The sequence below is a fragment of the Pleurodeles waltl genome, chromosome 12 (assembly GCF_031143425.1).
Source record: "Pleurodeles waltl isolate 20211129_DDA chromosome 12, aPleWal1.hap1.20221129, whole genome shotgun sequence".
NCBI classification, from domain to species: domain Eukaryota; kingdom Metazoa; phylum Chordata; class Amphibia; order Caudata; family Salamandridae; genus Pleurodeles; species Pleurodeles waltl.
In genome coordinates this window covers 26,528,837-26,548,624 of record NC_090451.1, presented here as the reverse complement: position 1 = coordinate 26,548,624, position 19,788 = coordinate 26,528,837, and the positions used below count along the sequence as shown (strand labels likewise).

The following is a 19,788-nucleotide window of genomic DNA, read 5'->3' as shown; positions in this document are numbered from 1 at the left end:
AGTATCGCCGAGAAGGAGGAAAGAGCAAGTTGAAGACGGAGAGAACAAATACACATCGAAACTCGACGGCGGAGAGAAAACAATCTAACAAAGGACTTGATGCCCATGCGCAGCATCACTGAGGAGAAGCCACTCGATCCTGTGACTCGAAGATGCTTCTCGAAGACAAATTGTAGCACTCCGACCCACTAGATGGCAAGAGCATATGCATTTAGAGCCACACATGCCAAATGTTTTTCAAATGCCCCAAAGGAACATCGTTCTGTTCACACTTATGAAACACAAACAGCAGTAAAAGTACTCATTCAAACACAGAGGCAAACACATCCTTTAAAACAGGCATGAATGAAAAGACATACAATCCACCAACAAGCGAACATGCGCATCCAAGGAAACAGAAGCGACTGAGGATACGCATACATTACCTTAAGTTGGACAGAAGCAAACTTACAAGCTCGCCCCTTCCCAAGCCGTCTTCGCTTGGAGGGGTGCCAAGGCATATGCTTCTCCTTTTACATAGCTTCAAATCTCCCCTGCATTATATCTGGTGCATTACTTCGTCAGATACATTCATAAACTCCCTAAACTTTGCTAGGTGTTAAGTTGCATGTTCAATATCTCCTACAGGTTCACATATTATCATTACTTAGTATGGTGCGAGGTCACAGGCTCACGCCTTCCCATGTCTTAAGGTTCTCCCTTTGCTAGGCCTGGTGCATGGCTGAATGCGCCACCCTTCCCATACCTCCACAATCGTACTTCGCTTGGCCACATGTTCCCTCCTTTTCATACCTTCTGTGCCCAGCCGTGCAGCAGAATGTTGTACATCTTCAAGCCCACTAGCTTCCTTTTGGCCGGGAAGCGGTGGTGGAAGAGCAGGAACTGCTGGGCACGTTCCAGGGCACCAGTGAAGACACAGGCCTCCAAAAAGGCCAGAATGCCAAGCTGGTGGCTTTCATGCATGTTGCCCTCCTTCTCGGTCAGCAGAGGACCTGTGTTCGGTGCCTCCCAGCCTTTCATCTGTTCCTCTAGCACTTCGATGGCAGCCAAATGAGCATCATTGGCCAGCATTTCTAGCTCCTGGCTGCCTGTGCTGACCTTTTTGGAGCTGCCCTTTCCGGAAGAGGTGGCTTTGGATGAGGGCTGGCGGGCCTTCGCGTCCTTGACCTTATTTCCCTTTGGTATTTTTTTTTGGGGGGGCATGAGCACCTTTGGCAACTTTGGTCTGGTTTCCACGGAGGTATCATTGAGAGGCGAGGTGTTTGTTGCTTCTTCAGAGTCTACGCTAAGCCCTTGCCGGAAAGGGAAACGCCATAATTGTTCTTCTAAGCGCTGCTGCCTCTTTTGATTGGTCCACCTCTCCTTGTCCAGCTTTTCCATCCATCGACTAGGCTTGGGGGAGCAGCTGTGACATCTTTCTGGGGTTGAAGTCTCTGAATTCTCTGGTTGGCTGTGACTTTCATCATCCTTTATTTGTGGAAGTGATAGCTTATCCAAGGAGCAACCATGCTCATTCTCCGCAAGTAGCTGATTCATTCGAAGTTCCAAAACTGCAAGTGTTAAGGACAACCAATTAGGGATATGTTATTAGATGACCTCATCATAAAGACCAAGATATTAATCACAGAAGATGGAAACACAAACCTCAAGAGGAAAATGCTGTGCAAATCACACCGTCAACTAATAGCACCTGCAGAACCCCATCATACAGATGGTGACCTACGGACACCTCCAGACGCAATAGGCTATCACAACACATAGGTGAGGCCAACCAACACAGAGATACACAGATCCTCCAGATATAATGTGCACAGCCATGTTCAGACGATCAAAAGCCATTGCAGTTCTCTCTATATACTCCACACAGAGCTCCGCATTGTCTCGTAACTTCACAGACTCCTTCAGAAACTTAAGGAACAACACCTACAGTCACACCATGGGCTGACCCTCTGGACTCCATGGCAAGAGGGAAGATATCCCTACCAGTTACCTTAGCAAATATTTAACTGACACCCCTCATGGAGCTTCATGTCTTTCCTCTGCTTCATGGCCTCTCCACGGCCCACCCCTCAACCCACATTATACCTTGTCGCCTCTCCGCCACCTGCCATGACTAAAGATCACACGCCACACCCACTATTTATGAGCCACATCTGGCCTCTACACTTGAGCATGTCACCAACTCACTGATTACAATAAAGGCACTCAGATCTGATTTCAGTAGGCACTGGGAATAGAATAAAGCAGCCACTCAGTATAACATCCCTAGTAGAGGTACAGGGTCAGGACAATGCTTACCTTCCACCAGCTCCACCACAGGCACATTCTCCAAGGAACCACTGTCATTTTTAGGGTTCACAGAAGAGTAGCGTCTTCTGAATGTCCCAAATGAGCAGCCTGCCGCGAGATAGGAAAGATAATAAGGAATTAAAATAGGCAATATCTATCAGTTTCAATCAACAATCATACTAGAGCCCCCTGAAAGAGTGGCACAGGCAAAAGCTGGGGGTCTACTGGATGGAACACCATATACACATCATCAACATGTTTCAACTATAGGAAAGTCCCCTCTTTTTGGCATGGTTACCCCAAATGTTTGCCTGCTGTCAGTGTGTTTCACTGTTTTCACTGGGATCCTGCTAACCAGGACCCCAGTGACTGTGCTCTCTCCCTCTAAATTTGGTTGTCCCTGACTTTCTGCACCCCCCAATTGGCATACTAGTGCACCAATGTAAGTCCCTATTATATGGTACCTAGGTACCCAAGGCATTGGGGCGCCAGGGGTTCCCCATGGGCTTCAGCATGTATTCTGCCACCCATGGGAGCCCATGCAAAGTGTATCTGCAGGCCTGCCATTGCATCTTGCGTGAAAGGGTGCATGCACCCTTTTCACTACAGGTCACTGTAAGTCACCCCTATGGTAGAACCTCCTAGCCCAGAGGGCAGGGTGCAAGTACCTGTGTGTGGGGCACCCCTGCATGAGCAGAGGTGCCCCATGAACTCCAGTTTCATTTTCTGGGACTTTATGAGAGCGGGACGCCATTTTATCCGTGTACTGGGCATAGGTCACTACCTATGTCCAGCTACACAATAGTAACTCCGAACCTTGGCATGTTTGGTATCAAGCATGTTTGGTATCAAACATGTCTGAATCATACCCCAATACTGTTGCCAGTATTGGTTGTATGATTCCGTGCACTCTGGGAGTTCCTTAAAGGACCCCCCCCAGCTTTGCTCCTACCAGATGGCAGGGTTTTTCCTGACAGCCCACGCTGCTGCCATCCTACAGACGAGTTTCTGCCCTCCTACTGATTGACCAGCTCAAGTCCAGAAAGGCAGAAGAAAGGATTTCCTTTGGGAGAGGGATGCAACACCCTCTCCATTTTGAAATAGGTGTTACATGGCTTGGGAGAGGTAGCCTCCCCAAACCACTGGTATGCTTTGCAGGGCACATTTGGTGCCCTCCTTGTATAAAACCGGTTTGCACCGGCCCAGGGACCCCAGGTCCCTGCTCTGGCGCAAAGCTGCACAATGAAAAGGGGAGTTACCATCCCGTCCATCACCACCCCAGGGGTGGTGCCCAGAGCTCCTCCAGGTGTCTACTTGATTCTGCCATCTTGAATCCATGGTGGGCAGAGGCCACTGTGAGCATCTGAGTGGCCAGGTGACGTCACAGCCCCCTCCTGATAGGTGGTCACCCTGCTAGGTGACCAATTACGTTTTTAGGGCTATATAGGTTCTCCCTCTTGGGTGGGTCCTCCGATTCAACTTGCAAGATTCCAGCAGGACTTCTCTGCAAAGTTTACTTTGACTTCTGGCCACAGGAACTGCAACTGGACTTTATAGGAACCTACAATCTGCAGCTCCAGCGTCAACTTTGCTCTGCAACATTGTTTCTCCGACTCCTTCCTGCAACTGCAACATTTCCCCGGCTGTGCATCCTCGGAGGGCAGCATGTCTTCAGTCTGCACTAAGAAGCAAGATGAAATCTCCCTGGGAGTGAAAGAGTCACTCCCCTGCATCTGCAGGCACCAACTGCAACACCAACCGGCCACGTCAATCCTCTCTCCTGCAACTCTGCGTGGATCCTGCAACACAGGTGGTGGACTGGAGTGGTCCCCTCTAACAGCTGTCCAAATTGGGAGGTGGTGAGCCTTTGCATCTCCTTGCAGGACAGTACCCCTGTGTACCGTGACTCTTATAGCTACGAAGGCTTGTTGGCTCTTCTTCCAAGGGATCTCAGGCTGCGTGTCTCCCCGGTCTCTAGCACTATTCTCTGCAACGGGTAGTCTCCAACCTGCTGCTCCAGCGACATGGGACTCCTTTCTAGGTGTGCTGAGTGGGCCTCACTGCGACTCATGTGCCTGCGAGTTCCTGTGGGGGTTGCATCCTTGACTTCTGCTGAGGGTCACCTGGGACTCCTGTCCTTGGGTTGAGTCCCCACGGACCTTCCTGGACCCGAGCAGCTCTGCAACTCTTCATCAGTAACTCTTGACTTTGCCAAGGCTTGTTGGTGTTTTTTCCATTCCACTGACGGACTGCAACTCTTCTTCTGACGTGGGATATTGACTGCATCACTCCTAGAACTCTTCCTCTGCTCCTGGGCTGCATAGCAGACTCCTGCTCTTCACCGTCGACCTGGTCCTGCACCTCCAGAAGGGTGGGTAGGAAGGGTAGGTAGTGGCTCCTACCCCAACTGGACAGCCCAACTGGAGCTGGACCCCTTCATTTGCAGGTCCTCTTCTGTCACGATCCATCTTCTGTTTCTTCCAGTCTTGCTTGGGTCTTGCACAGTCCTTTTACAAAGTTTATCTGTGGGTTTGGAAAAAAACAGGTACTTACCTCTTTCCTGCTGGTCGCTGGGGGGGGCACTCTGGTACTTAACTTTTGGGGTTCCTAGTTCCTCAGCTCCCCTCTACTGATCCCACTTTCCTTGGTGGGGTTCTTCCTTTTGCATTCCAGTTTTCAGTATATGGTTTGGCCTCCCCCTAGGGTCTCTATTCTTTACTGTTATTTCACTGTTTTCTATTGCTTTCTATGCCCATTCCGGATTACCAAGGTGTATATATTAGTGTGTTTACTCACCTGCTAGTAGAGTATTGTCTATACGGTATTTTAGTATTTGTGTTGGAAAAATAAAGGTACTTTATTATAGTAACAGTGTGTGGTTCTTCCATATGTGATGGTACTGTGTGACTACAGTGGTATTGCATAAGCTTTGCATGTCTCCTAGATAAGCCTTGGCTGTTCATCCACAGCTCCCTCTAAAGATCCCTGGCTTCTAGGCACTGTCTACACTTCACTAATAGGGGATACCTGGACCTGGGATAAGATGATAACACCAGAGGTACCCACCACACACCAGGCAAGCTTCCTACATTGACGAATAGTTACTTTGCTCTATTTTTCAGGCTACCAATTACACACGCATTAAAGTACCATGTACTTGAAATAAAGGCTCACACCTGCACCAAGGCAACAAAAAAAAACTGTAAACAAACTTCCAGACAACAACACATAAAATATGTTCTGCAGAATCAGTTAGAAGTCTTTAAATGTGCTATTTCTAGCCAAGCACAGACCTGATGAGGTCCTATTCAGCAAAGGTAAGAAGCTTCTAATTTAGATCAACAATTCCGAGACTTATTGGGGCTCGTTTAAAGTTGTGCAGCCTGTACCCCTATCTGGCGGGCCTGCGGGGTGTACGTCATTACCCTGCAGAGCTACAGTCTGGGATATTTAGAGTCATCCACCAGAAGACAGAAATCTCTGTGCGTAAACAGAGGCAGTTTTAGGCCAGCTCTCTTGAGGCGCTGACACCTTGCTGGGTGGGCGCTATGTTCAATGCACCAACACATCCAAGTTGTCAAGGGGAGCTGATGTCACACACCGAGACGCTGCGCTGCTGGGAAGTAGTGAAGCCCCTGGACACGTTTGCTGCGTCGCACAGTGCCAGGGTCCTGCTTTGGTAGGCCTTCCAAGCGCCTGGCAGAGTGACTGCACCAGCAGAAAGTGAGCAGTGGGGTGGGGCAGGGCAGGCAAGGCTCGGAGCCACGGGTCCTGCTTTGGTAGGCCTTCCAAGCGCCTGGCAGTGACCGCACCAGCAGGAGGTGAGCAGTGAGGTGGGCAGGGCAGGCAAGGCTCGGAGCCACGGGTCCTGCTTTGGTAGGCCTTCCAAGCGCCTGGCAGTGACCGCACCAGCAGAAGGTGAAAAGTGAGGTGGGCAGGCAAGGCTCAGAGCCACGGGCCCTGCTTTGGTAGGCCTTCCAAGCGCCTGGCAGTGACCGCACCAGCAGAAGGTGAGCAGTGAGGTGGGCAGGGCACGCAAGGCTCGGAGCCACGGGTCCTGCTTTGGTAGGCCTTCCAAGCGCCTGGCAGAGTGACCGCACCAGCAGGAGGTGAGCAGTGGGGTGGGCACGGCAGGCAAGGCTCGGAGCCACGGGTCCTGCTTTGGTAGGCCTTCCAAGCGCCTGGCAGTGACCGCACCAGCAGGAGGTGAGCAGTGAGGTGGGGCAGGGCAGGCAAGGCTCGGAGCCACGGGTCCTGCTTTGGTAGGCCTTCCAAGCGCCTGGCAGTGACCGCACCAGCAGAGGGTGAGCAGTGAGGTGAGGTGGGCAGGGCACGCAAGGCTCGGAGCCACGGGTCCTGCTTTGGTAGGCCTTCCAAGCGCCTGGCAGAGTGACCGCACCAGCAGGAGGTGAGCAGTGAGGTGGGCACGGCAGGCAAGGCTCGGAGCCACGGGTCCTGCTTTGGTAGGCCTTCCAAGCGCCTGGCAGTGACCGCACCAGCAGGAGGTGAGCAGTGAGGTGGGGCAGGGCAGGCAAGGCTCGGAGCCACGGGTCCTGCTTTGGTAGGCCTTCCAAGCGCCTGGCAGTGACCGCACCAGCAGAGGGTGAGCAGTGAGGTGAGGTGGGCACGGCAGGCAAGGCTCGGAGCCACGGGTCCTGCTTTGGTAGGCCTTCCAAGCGCCTGGCAGTGACCGCACCAGCAGGTGGTGAGCAGTGAGGTGGGCACGGCAGGCAAGGCTCGGAGCCACGGGTCCTGCCGAGTGGCACAGATGTGGCCGGCATCAGGCCAGTGCGGCTGGCTCCCACAACGTGCCCCTCTATCTCACCCCATTCTCCCCTTGACTCCATGTCTGGCCTGGATCACACTCCCTGCAATAAGTGAGCCAAACTGGATCTCTCTTGGCCCCGCTATTGCCATGTTGTACTCACGCTTAAAGCTGCCAGGACCCTGCATTACCTCGTGCCGGAAGCCTCTTTGCACTGACTGGCCACAAGAGGGAGTTGCCTCTGGCCCCTTTTGGCACTTCAATCCAGATCAACCCTCGAGGACCCATAAATGACCCTTAAATGAAACCCCCCTGGGCTTAAGTCTGCACCCCCACAGTCATTAAGTTGAGCGTGCGCATGCCCCTCTAGGCCATAGGATCGTTAAAGGGGCTTAAAGGGGCACGTCGGCGCATACAGGGCACTTACAGGGCGCAGGAGGGTCCGTCGGTCGAAATTCTGTCAAACATTTTTGCCAAATAACAGATGACCAGGACCACCAGACAACGGCCCTGGGGTCACTGATGAACAGCCCGGCGATCTCATGGCGCCTCCTACTCTCATCCGCAGCTGCCTGATCATCCGAGGGGGGTCAGCGGTGATCATGCCACTTAAAAGTACAGGTCACACGCCAGGGTGCCCGTCACTGCTCACCAAGCAACCGAGGGCACCAGAGCTGGAGCCGGCACACAGGATCCTTGAGACACAGGTGCTTTCTAAGCCTCGGGAGGTCGCTCAAGGCGCTACAAAACTGCAGGAGGCACATCAATAGAAATGGAAGCAGGGGGCAGAGCGAACAGGGGGACCCAGGAGTGGCAGGCTCTGGTAAGATGGTGATGCACAGCACACCAGGTAGCGGCCTGCCTCAGGAGGGGAACGCCGAGGTGGGCAAGGGGGCTCCAGGGGCGCGAGGCCCCACGCACTGGGTGGCAGTAACCATCAGTCCCATACAGAATGATGTCACTAGAGCTAGGGGAGGGGAAACCACAGGAGCTTCTGGGAGGCAGCAGTGCCAGAGGTCCAGATGGGCCAGAACCAAAAGAATCGGAACCCCGATAACAAGAGCTCGCACAAGACAACACCCCCAGACCGTGTGGCAAGCCTGTCTAGGCGCTTTAATTGTTGCAGAGATGATAGAGGTGCAGAGACTGCTCTAGAAGGAAGCAATGATATTCTGAATGAATACCTGCACTGAAACATGCCAGCGGGAGGGGAGGAAGGCGAACAGATGATGGAGACCTCTTCAGCCAGGAACACCGGGGAAGCAATCACAGAAGCGCATAGACTGACACGATGGGAGCGTTCAAGGGTCGGTTACACAAACCTACAGGTGCCCTTGCTACGCCGAGGAAGGGCCCGCGGGTGGACAGCCAGGGAAGGGCCCGCGGGTGGACAGCCACGGAAGGGCCCGCGGGTGGACAGCCAGGGAAGGGCCCGCGGGTGGATAGCCGAGGAAGGGCCCGCGGGTGGACAGCCACGGAAGGGCCCGCGGGTGGACAGCCAGGGAAGGGCCCGCGGGTGGACAGCCAGGGAAGGGCCCGCGGGTGGATAGCCGAGGAAGGGCCCGCGGGTGGACAGCCACGGAAGGGCCCGCGGGTGGACAGCCAGGGAAGGGCCCGCGGGTGGATAGCCACGGAAGGGCCCGCGGGTGGACAGCCGAGGAAGGGCCCGCGGGTGGACAGCCAGGGAAGGGCCCGCGGGTGGACAGCCAGGGAAGGGCCCGCGGGTGGACAGCCAGGGAAGGGCCCGTGGGTGGACAGCCAGGGAAGGGCCCGCGGGTGGACAGCCACGGAAGGGCCCGCGGGTGGACAGCCAGGGAAGGGCCCGCGGGTGGACAGCCACGGAAGGGCCCGCGGGTGGACAGCCAGGGAAGGGCCCGCGGGTGGACAGCCACGGAAGGGCCCGCGGGTGGACAGCCAGGGAAGGGCCTGCGGGTGGACAGCCACGGAAGGGCCCGCGGGTGGATAGCCAGGGAAGGGCCCGCGGGTGGACAGCCAGGGAAGGGCCCGCGGGTGGATAGCCAGGGAAGGGCCCGCGGGTGGACAGCCAGGGAAGGGCCCGCGGGTGGACAGCCACGGAAGGGCCCGCGGGTGGATAGCCAGGGAAGGGCCCGCGGGTGGATAGCCAGGGAAGGGCCCGCGGGTGGATAGCCAGGGAAGGGCCCGCGGGTGGACAGCCAGGGAAGGGCCCGCGGGTGGATAGCCAGGGAAGGGCCCGCGGGTGGATAGCCACGGAAGGGCCCGCGGGTGGACAGCCACGGAAGGGCCCGCGGGTGGACAGCCAGGGAAGGGCCCGCGGGTGGACAGCCAGGGAAGGGCCCGCGGGTGGATAGCCACGGAAGGGCCCGCGGGTGGACAGCCACGGAAGGGCCCGCGGGTGGATAGCCAGGGAAGGGCCCGCGGGTGGACAGCCAGGGAAGGGCCCGCGGGTGGATAGCCAGGGAAGGGCCCGCGGGTGGATAGCCACGGAAGGGCCCGCGGGTGGATAGCCAGGGAAGGGCCCGCGGGTGGACAGCCAGGGAAGGGCCCGCGGGTGGACAGCCAGGGAAGGGCCCGCGGGTGGATAGCCACGGAAGGGCCCGCGGGTGGACAGCCACGGAAGGGCCCGCGGGTGGACAGCCAGGGAAGGGCCCGTGGGTGGATAGCCAGGGAAGGGCCCGCGGGTGGACAGCCAGGGAAGGGCCCGCGGGTGGACAGCCAGGGAAGGGCCCGCGGGTGGATAGCCAGGGAAGGGCCCGTGGGTGGACAGCCAGGGAAGGGCCCGTGGGTGGACAGCCAGGGAAGGGCCCGTGGGTGGACAGCCACGGAAGGGCCCGCGGGTGGATAGCCACGGAAGGGCCCGCGGGTGGACAGCCAGGGAAGGGCCCGCGGGTGGACAGCCACGGAAGGGCCCGCGGGTGGACAGCCACGGAAGGGCCCGCGGGTGGACAGCCACGGAAGGGCCTGCGGGTGGACAGCCAGGGAAGGGCCCGTGGGTGGACAGCCAGGGAAGGGCCCGCGGGTGGATAGCCAGGGAAGGGCCCGCGGGTGGACAGCCAGGGAAGGGCCCGCGGGTGGATAGCCACGGAAGGGCCCGCGGGTGGACAGCCAGGGAAGGGCCCGCGGGTGGATAGCCAGGGAAGGGCCCGCGGGTGGACAGCCACGGAAGGGCCCGCGGGTGGACAGCCAGGGAAGGGCCCGCGGGTGGATAGCCACGGAAGGGCCCGCGGGTGGACAGCCAGGGAAGGGCCCGTGGGTGGACAGCCAGGGAAGGGCCCGCGGGTGGACAGCCACGGAAGGGCCCGCGGGTGGACAGCCAGGGAAGGGCCCGCGGGTGGACAGCCAGGGAAGGGCCCGCGGGTGGACAGCCAGGGAAGGGCCCGTGGGTGGACAGCCAGGGAAGGGCCCGCGGGTGGACAGCCAGGGAAGGGCCCGTGGGTGGACAGCCAGGGAAGGGCCCGCGGGTGGACAGCCAGGGAAGGGCCCGTGGGTGGATAGCCAGGGAAGGGCCCGCGGGTGGACAGCCAGGGAAGGGCCCGCGGGTGGACAGCCAGGGAAGGGCCCGCGGGTGGACAGCCAGGGAAGGGCCCGCGGGTGGATAGCCAGGGAAGGGCCCGCGGGTGGATAGCCAGGGAAGGGCCCGCGGGTGGACAGCCAGGGAAGGGCCCGCGGGTGGATAGCCACGGAAGGGCCCGCGGGTGGATAGCCAGGGAAGGGCCCGCGGGTGGACAGCCAGGGAAGGGCCCGTGGGTGGATAGCCAGGGAAGGGCCCGCGGGTGGACAGCCAGGGAAGGGCCCGCGGGTGGACAGCCACGGAAGGGCCCGTGGGTGGATAGCCAGGGAAGGGCCCGCGGGTGGACAGCCAGGGAAGGGCCCGCGGGTGGATAGCCACGGAAGGGCCCGCGGGTGGATAGCCAGGGAAGGGCCCGCGGGTGGACAGCCAGGGAAGGGCCCGCGGGTGGATAGCCAGGGAAGGGCCCGCGGGTGGACAGCCAGGGAAGGGCCCGCGGGTGGATAGCCAGGGAAGGGCCCGCGGGTGGATAGCCACGGAAGGGCCCGCGGGTGGATAGCCAGGGAAGGGCCCGCGGGTGGACAGCCAGGGAAGGGCCCGCGGGTGGATAGCCACGGAAGGGCCCGCGGGTGGACAGCCAGGGAAGGGCCCGCGGGTGGATAGCCAGGGAAGGGCCCGCGGGTGGACAGCCAGGGAAGGGCCCGCGGGTGGACAGCCAGGGAAGGGCCCGCGGGTGGATAGCCACGGAAGGGCCCGCGGGTGGATAGCCAGGGAAGGGCCCGCGGGTGGACAGCCAGGGAAGGGCCCGCGGGTGGATAGCCAGGGAAGGGCCCGCGGGTGGACAGCCAGGGAAGGGCCCGCGGGTGGATAGCCACGGAAGGGCCCGCGGGTGGATAGCCACGGAAGGGCCCGCGGGTGGATAGCCACGGAAGGGCCCGCGGGTGGATAGCCACGGAAGGGCCCGCGGGTGGATAGCCAGGGAAGGGCCCGCGGGTGGACAGCCAGGGAAGGGCCCGCGGGTGGATAGCCAGGGAAGGGCCCGCGGGTGGATAGCCAGGGAAGGGCCTGCGGGTGGACAGCCAGGCCACACCGCAAAGGAAGCAGGAAATCACCTTAGAAGTAATGATCCACCAGTCAGGTGCCCATCAACACGATACATGACACGGTCGGGCACCAGCGAGGCCCAGTCAGATCTGTTCCACCACTCTGGACAAACCCAGGAGGGGGCACTGCCAATCTACTAACGCGCCAGGACGGGAGACCGGGTGCCATGTGAACCGTACGGAACAGAAAGAGGCGCCCCAAGGCCAACACATGCAGAAGAACATCTGCCGAGCTTCATCTCGGCAAGTGGGGAAAGTCATGATTCCATCATGAACACCATCAACTCCTCCTTATTGGCAACAGTTAAAGCTCTCACCGGGCAATCACATCCAATAGAAATTCAAGATACTCCAGCCCAAAGTGTGCTGATGACTGATAGAAAGATAGACAGGCTTAACATGAAAGTAGATCACCGGATAAACAAATGAAATGATGGGCGCGTGGCAGTCAGTAGTGTAAATAATGCAATCACTGATAGTCATTACCTTGCCGGGTCTACTGACCAGGCTGACAGCCAAGGGGAGAATGCGGAGGCGGCGAAGGTCCGGAGACAGCTGACGCGACCACAGAAGAAGACACCACTGAAATCACTTACAAATGGCAAAAGAAGGACTAGAGTGACCGTAACGGGCAAACGGAAATCCCATTGCAACTATCACCTCCGGAACTACCACCGCAACTACAACCACCAACTACCACCACCACAACTACCACAACTACCACTACCAACTACCACCACCACCACAGCTACCACCACCAAAACTACCACCACCACAGCCACCACAGCTACCACCACCACAACCACCACCACCACAACCACCACCACCACCGCAACTACCACCACCACTACCACCACCACTACCACTACCACCACCACCACTACCACCACTATCACTACCACCACCACCACAGAATAAAACAGACACGTGGGAGGATTATGGTGAAGAAAACAGTTCGGAGCATCTTGAGAGCTATCCGATATTTCAACAAAAAGCAGCGCCTCATGGTACATCTGAACCCCCTGCACAGCCTAAACAAGCTGCGGAAATACAAGACAGGCAACTCAGCACAGCAAGTGTTGGACCACATGCGCATCGGGCGAGTCCTGGGGAAAAGGATGATGGCACTCAGGCAACACCCAGAGTGGCACAGAATTATTGGATTGAAAGCTACTCACAGGTGGGGATCTCCAATATTAAAAGCAGCGCTGCTAACCACCTGAATGTTCACCTGCGCCAGAGACGATACCTCGGGAGGCAGTGTGAGACTTAGATACAAACGGGCCAGCGAAACAATCCCACAGAGTGGCCCTTGAGGAAGCTCACAATTGAAAGAATGGGGCATACTTGTCAACAAGCCAGCGAACAACAAGTATCTGCACGTATTATCACAGAAATATCTATTCTCATTGCAAAATGTAGAAGCAAGGAGTATCCCGAGAGGCACACCTCAAATAATTCCTCTGCTGTGGGATAAAATAATCACAGCGCAACTGTCAAGGGGCACAGGCTGTAATCAAGGGGTCGAGGAGTCAATAGAACATATAGCGCCTTGAGACCCTCACGGGTGAGTAGTGCGCTTTACAAATCCCTGATTGATGCAGGTCCAGGACAGTCCGATTGGGCCTGGCTCCCTGCAGCCCTTCTCACAAAGGTGGGGCTGAATCTTTAGCTGGGAGGGAAAAAAGGAAAAACTCTCAAGAACCACTATGAAGATAATCAGCTGGAATGTTGCGGGCGTGACTTCCAATACGGCGAACCCAAAAGCACTGGAGTAATTCTCCACAGACGATATGCTGTGCTTACAAGAAACCTGGTAGGCTGCGCCAATGCTTATTCCAAGGTTCCAAACAATTCATATGGCTGCACACAAGAAAAACTTGTTTGGTAGCCCTATGGGTGGTCTTGCAATATATCTGAAATTAGATTTACAGCTGAAAGTAAAAGTATGGGATAGTTTGTCTTGTGACGTGCAGGCAATGCAAAACCCTCTCCGATTACAAACATATATGATAATTCCCGCCGGGAGGTCAAGATGGCCAATACCAAGAACATTACTGCGCTGATAAAAACCTTTCTCTTGAGCGCCCTGGGCACGAGTGAGCGGCAGGAGATTGTAACTTATCAGATCTGTGTCAAACTGAGAAAATCCAGTGGGACCCCTCCCGAGCTATCGCCCAAGCCTATTTCACTGAATTTCAACTAGGACTGACTGACCAAAAAGGCATAATGGTGCGCATATCCACTTTTATAAACATCTCTGCATTGGACTCTATCTTCTTAAGCAAAGACCTGTTAAATGGATGCATAAGCTATCAAGTCCTAGACAGGAGTGAAGGTGATCACCATCCCGTATCTATAGTGGCCAATCTGCGTGTCACCACGCACAGGATATACAAACCGGCGGGTAACTGGCTCTCAACTAACACTGGCCTACTAACAAAAAGGGTTACATGGGGCCCAGCCTGCATGGTTAAATACTCACGCTGAAAACTGGGCTATGCCTGCCAGATTCCAGGAAATGAGATAAACGTGACCAAGGAACTCTGCGGCTTAATGCCATGAGGCATTAACCACCACTATTACAAATAAAGAGGAGGGATCGGAGGATTTAATGGTCCAGTGTATATCCTCCAGTCAACCTGATAATATAATATAATACACTGTTCCAAAACTAACAAGAGGAAAAGGAAAAGAAAAGGAGTCCTGATAATCAGGAGCAAAAGTCCTCACACACCACATTTGGGGTCATGCTTCATCATCGGACAGCTCCTCGTCAGGCCGGCGCTGCAATGCCTGACGGGCACCCCCCAAAGGGGGGCTCTTTGCCCGAGATCTTTTTGTTAACGATGATGCCGCGGAGCCAAGTATGGGTCCAAGAAAGAGGACGGAAAAATAAGAGGAAAAAATAAAATTGCCTCAAGACCCTCACTAAATAATTTATTATTTGCTATTGTGAAATGGTCAAGATTAAAAAAGTAACAGCGGAGTCACACAAGAGGTAAAGCTCAGACACTCTCACACGAATTAGAAGAGAGGGAGATGGTGATTATCCGAAATCCCTCAATATATGGTTAGTTTACAGTCAACATGTTTCGCGTCTCTCATGGTCCAACAGGATCCCCTGACGCTTCTTCAGGACCTACTTAATTATTGGAATTTTCCAAGTGAAAAAAAGACAAGACAAAATTACAGCTCCTATGATCTAGTGCTCACAGTCAGAACGTCATCAGTCACTTACTGGAGGTCAACCGGACTGGCTTTCCTTTCCTATCAGTCACCCATCTCCATTAGAAAAGGGGCTTCATGGGATCACGCAGGCCTGTTGCCCGGTTCACAGTGAATTTGTTTAACTGCCGGCGTTTGGAGAAGCACCTACCCCTGCGTCTGCGTTCCCGGATGTTAACCACCACCTGGGGCATAAGAAGGAGCAGACGCCCATTCCTCGGGTTCAGAGAGTTCTTGGTGAGTAAACGGCACTACTGTAGAGCAGCAACACAGAAGAACATCACCAAGTAAAGCAAGTTGAAAGAGGCCAGGAAACATCATAAACAAGCATTTGCAATGCAATGGGTCTTGCATTTGCTGGAGTTAGAGCTATTAGTGTTGTTAACTCTTAACCGGACTTTTCTTGCCACATAAACTGAAAATTAAAAGTAAAACAGTTTCACATAAGCAAGCCGATTCAAAGCACCACGGCTGCCATGAGCATCAGCACGAAGGAGAGACACAAAAGGAAAAAGAAGTTCGCTTGCAGTCAAACTTATCGGCAAAGGTGCAATTATCCATGTAACAGGGTCGATGGCCAAGGCGGTAACAAAACCTCCCCAAGAAGGGACAAACGTAAACTATTTACCAATTTCAAAGGATTTTTTAAAGGTAAGCCCATGAACCAGTGATAGTGATGGGCGTGCGGTGGACATTGTTAAAAGCCCAGATACATACCAACCCGTTGGAAAAGCAGCGCTTGCATGCTGCTACTCTCAATCTAAAAATTTGCCTAGGAGCTGAAACAAAACCAAATAGAGGAGATATATATATGTATGTGTATGTATATATATATATATATATATATATATACACATTCATATACACACACACACACACACACACACACACACACACATACACACCCTGTTGCAGCTCAGTAGAACCAGGGAATTTGAGACATGCCAATGGTCTGGTAAACTTGACCTCCAGCCAGGAGAGCGCAATATCAGTCAATGAATGGGAGGTGCACATAAAAAAGCTGAAACGTGGACCCCGGACAACGCGAAGACTACCAACAAGTCCTTGTTGCTTAACACACTAGAATGCTTGGAATACAGCCCACTGACAGTCACCGAAGAGACCACACTAACCACTTTGAAGAGCACGCGGAGTGATGGGGCCCCTGGACCAAATGGCCTGCCCAAGAGCAGTTTCAAAGAAGATCAGGCCTTTTGGACCCCCCCTCTATATGTACAACGTGCTCAATGAATGTCTCAACCCGTCATCTGTTCCAGGTTTATGGAAAGGCTCTATTCTGCGTCCAACCTACATAAAGAAGGATGCTACCCGACCTGAACATTATAGGCTTATAGCGTTGTTGGGTGTAGATAGCAAGGCCTCCGCAACTGAGCTGCTATGGGAGCTTGAAGCCTGGATAAACGATGATAACATCGTACCAATGTGTCAGGCAGGGTTCAGACCCAACTCCTCTACTATGGGCAATGTGACTGCTCGCTCTTATCTGGACGCCAAGACACTGGAGCCCACCTCCCCACCATTACATGCTTGCTTCATGGATGACCGCGCCGCACGTCATGGAAACAACCGCAATACTCTTTGGAAAAGCTTGCTGACTGGGGCATCCCAGGCAACTCTTAGCGGCAATAACGCATTATACACGGATACCTGGGTCCGGCCCAAGGTAACGTTAACCCATGCTATGGGGCAAATCTATACTAACCAAGGGATAAGCAAATCTGCGTCTTTGCCCCACCTTGGTTCAGCCTTGGTGGGGTCCTGCTCCAAGGGAACACACTCCCACCCAAACTGGGCAGGTGAGAATGCCCACTATGCAGTACTCAGAGGGTTTAGTCCTTGTTGATCACATGTTTATTGGCATGAAGAGGGCCCTGGACATACTGCACTCGTATAATACAATGAACGCTCTGCACACAAATGCTTCTAAAACAAAGGGTCTGATATTTGGACAAAGAATCAAAAAACACTTATTGGAAGGGAAACTAGGCCGTCTAATGATAGGGACATCCAGCAAATACAACTACCTCGGAGCCTGGCTCTCAGGTACTTGTAAATCCTGTCTCAGACCACCGCCGCACTGGCAGATAAGGCAGCCAAGACCACTTATGCTCCATCCAAATTGCATCACAAAAATATTACCTACAATAAACTAGGGCCATCTAGCTTTTACCAGCAGGCTCGCGGAGTCACTTGAGCGTTGCCACACAGCCTCATAAGAAAATATTTAATACCCCTAAGCACACACTGTGGACTTTGATTCACCTTGAGTCAACTTGGTGAATACGGGCATAGAATGCAAAACTGATAGAATTAAATTCCACCACCGGGTGATCACGACTGATCCAGAGTGTGTGCGTGGGGCACCGAAAGTGATATTTCACGATAAAAACAGTAACTGGTGAAGTATGTGGGCAGTGCCCAGGCTACACCAAATCTGGCCTCGATGTGCTCAACAGACGCACGCGTCAGAGTGGACCAATTAAAGAAAAGCTTAAAGGAGCGAGGCAAGAGGGTCTCAAGAAAGTCAGACATTGAATCCATCCGAAAAAGGAGAGAATCAGAGGGTCTTGCGACCTCACACGAAGCCACTCTTTGCAACCGTGTCTAAAAGCGGCCACGCGGGGATGGGAACTGACTGGACGCTTAACAATGCCCATGTGGGAGTATAGGTGTCTCTGGAGGACCCGGGCCTATTGGCAGAGACAATGCAGGCTGTGCCAACATCACGCGCGATCAGATGCCCATATCACGTGCTGCTGCCCGGCCTGCTAAACCAGAAGGAATGCCCTTAGGGCCAGTATCTCTCCTACATGGTGTAACAACGCGTGAAGAGGCGCGGCCGTGTTTGTGTCCCGCGGTGGTCCCACTGGGGCCAGAGTGTGCCAAGCTCTTCCGGGAGTGCCCAGGCTCCTGCGGGAGTGCCCAGGCTCCTGCGGGAGTGCCCAGGCTCCTGCGGGTGGTCCAACGGGGCCGCTCCCGGAGCACCGTGAGCTGGTACTGGGCGCTCGCAGGATTGGCAAGGGGGTGATGTGGTCACAAGTGTGTGCTGAGGCCCCCACCCCTACAGTCTGTATGTGTACACTGAGGATGTCTATAGTTACAGGAGTATGTGCCGAGTATTCGGCACTTTGCACACTCATCCATCGAGTGCACTCACACCTCCCTGCAGACCAGCAGGTGGCACTTTCAAGTATTGTTTGTCTGGATCAAACTTGGGGCTTGAGCTGCTGGGACACAGCTTCCTGCTGGTGGGATCCCAGGATTTGGTGTTATTGTAGCGCCCGTGTGCCCGGCCGGGGCTCCGATGGTTATTTCACTGTCTTCGTCTGCATTGAATCTCCTGCTCATTGCGCCCTTTGAGGGGTGAGTTCCATAGAGAAGGCGCTTTAGATCTCAGCGCAATCCTGCCCCGTAAAGCACCTCGGAGCCCCCGTCTCCGGGAGGGGCTGCGCGCTTGCAGGCCATTCAATTTCATGCTCATTCCTTCTGCCTTTTTATGTATTCAGCGGCACTTTGTGGCCACCATTTTATATTGTTAATTTTATTGTGATGCCTTTTTCTTACCCTGCTTGTAGAGATGTTAAGTACTCATGCAATAAAGCACACTGACACAAAGATTTTTGTATTTTAAAAGCAAAAAACACCCACAGAAGGAGTTTGTTGTCCATGAAATGAATGAGCTCCACGCGCTGAGAATGTTTTCCTCAGCAAGGGCGGCGGGTGACTCATGAGATTATTTTTCGGGACCCAAACACCAAAAATCGCAAAACCGCGGCCTCCGAAAGCGCTGACGGTCCGAGGCCACTGAGCACCGGTGCTAATGCCGGCCAGGCCCCGCCGGAGGAATCCAGCAGCAGGGTGGGCACAGGGCACCCCGTCAGTGGTGGCACCCAGTGCCACCGACTGAGATGAGGGAGAGGTCTGGACCCCCAGCACTGGCCCCCGCCGGAGGAATCCAGCAGCAGGGTGGGCACAGGGCACCCCGTCAGTGGTGGCACCCAGTGCCACCGACTGAGATGAGGGAGAGGTCTGGACCCCCAGCACTGGCCCCGCTGGAGGAATCCAGCAGCAGGGTGGGCACAGGGCACCCCGCAGTGCTGGTACCCAGAGCCACCGACTGAGATGACGGAGAGGTCTGGACCCCCAGCACTGGCCCCCGCCGGAGGAATCCAGCAGCAGGGTGGGCACAGGGCACCCCGTCAGTGGTGGCACCCAGTGCCACCGACTGAGATGAGGGAGAGGTCTGGACCCCCAGCACTGGCCCCCGCCGGAGGAATCCAGCAGCAGGGTGGGCACAGGGCACCCTGTCAGTGGGGGCACCCAGTGCCACCGACTCAGATGAGGGAGAGGTCTGGACCCCCAGCACTGGCCCCCGCCGGAGGAATCCAGCAGCAGGGTGGGCACAGGGCACCCCGTCAGTGGTGGCACCCAGTGCCACCGACTGAGATGAGGGAGAGGTCTGGACCCCCAGCACTGGCCCCCGCCGGAGGAATCCAGCAGCAGGGTGGGCACAGGGCACCCTGTCAGTGGGGGCACCCAGTGCCACCGACTGAGATGACGGAGAGGTCTGGACCCCCAGCATCACCCCGTCCTCAGTCCTCCACCTGGCCTTGAATGCGGCCTGCGGTCGGGGGGGGGGGCTGTGTGGAGCCCCCTGCGGTGCCCATCGCCTGGAGGCCAAGCATCTGGCAGGCGGCACTAAGGAGGCACCACGAGGTATCAAGGGGAGGCACCGAGAGGAGGAGGGGGGTAGCCCAGTGGTGGTCCGCTGCTGGGGGGGGGGGGGGGGGGGGTAGTCCCGCAGCGCCCCGTTCACTGCAGATGCTGCCTGACTAGGTGGGGTGCGGCTTGCAGTACCGATGACCCCCCCATAGTGCGCCCTTGGAGCTCCATAG

General features: G+C 55.8%; 1 protein-coding gene across 1 annotated transcript in view; it reads right to left on the bottom strand.

The window, feature by feature from the left end:
* Positions 1 to 19,788, bottom strand: part of POLRMT (RNA polymerase mitochondrial) — a 172,142-nt gene that overhangs the window by 132,791 nt on the left and 19,563 nt on the right. Inside the window, exons 2-3 of the mRNA XM_069216817.1 lie at positions 2,299 to 2,397; positions 793 to 1,550 (exon numbers count right to left, since the gene is read on the bottom strand). Coding sequence (XP_069072918.1) covers positions 793 to 1,550; positions 2,299 to 2,397 — 857 coding nt within the window. The remainder of the gene's footprint in view (positions 1 to 792; positions 1,551 to 2,298; positions 2,398 to 19,788) is intronic.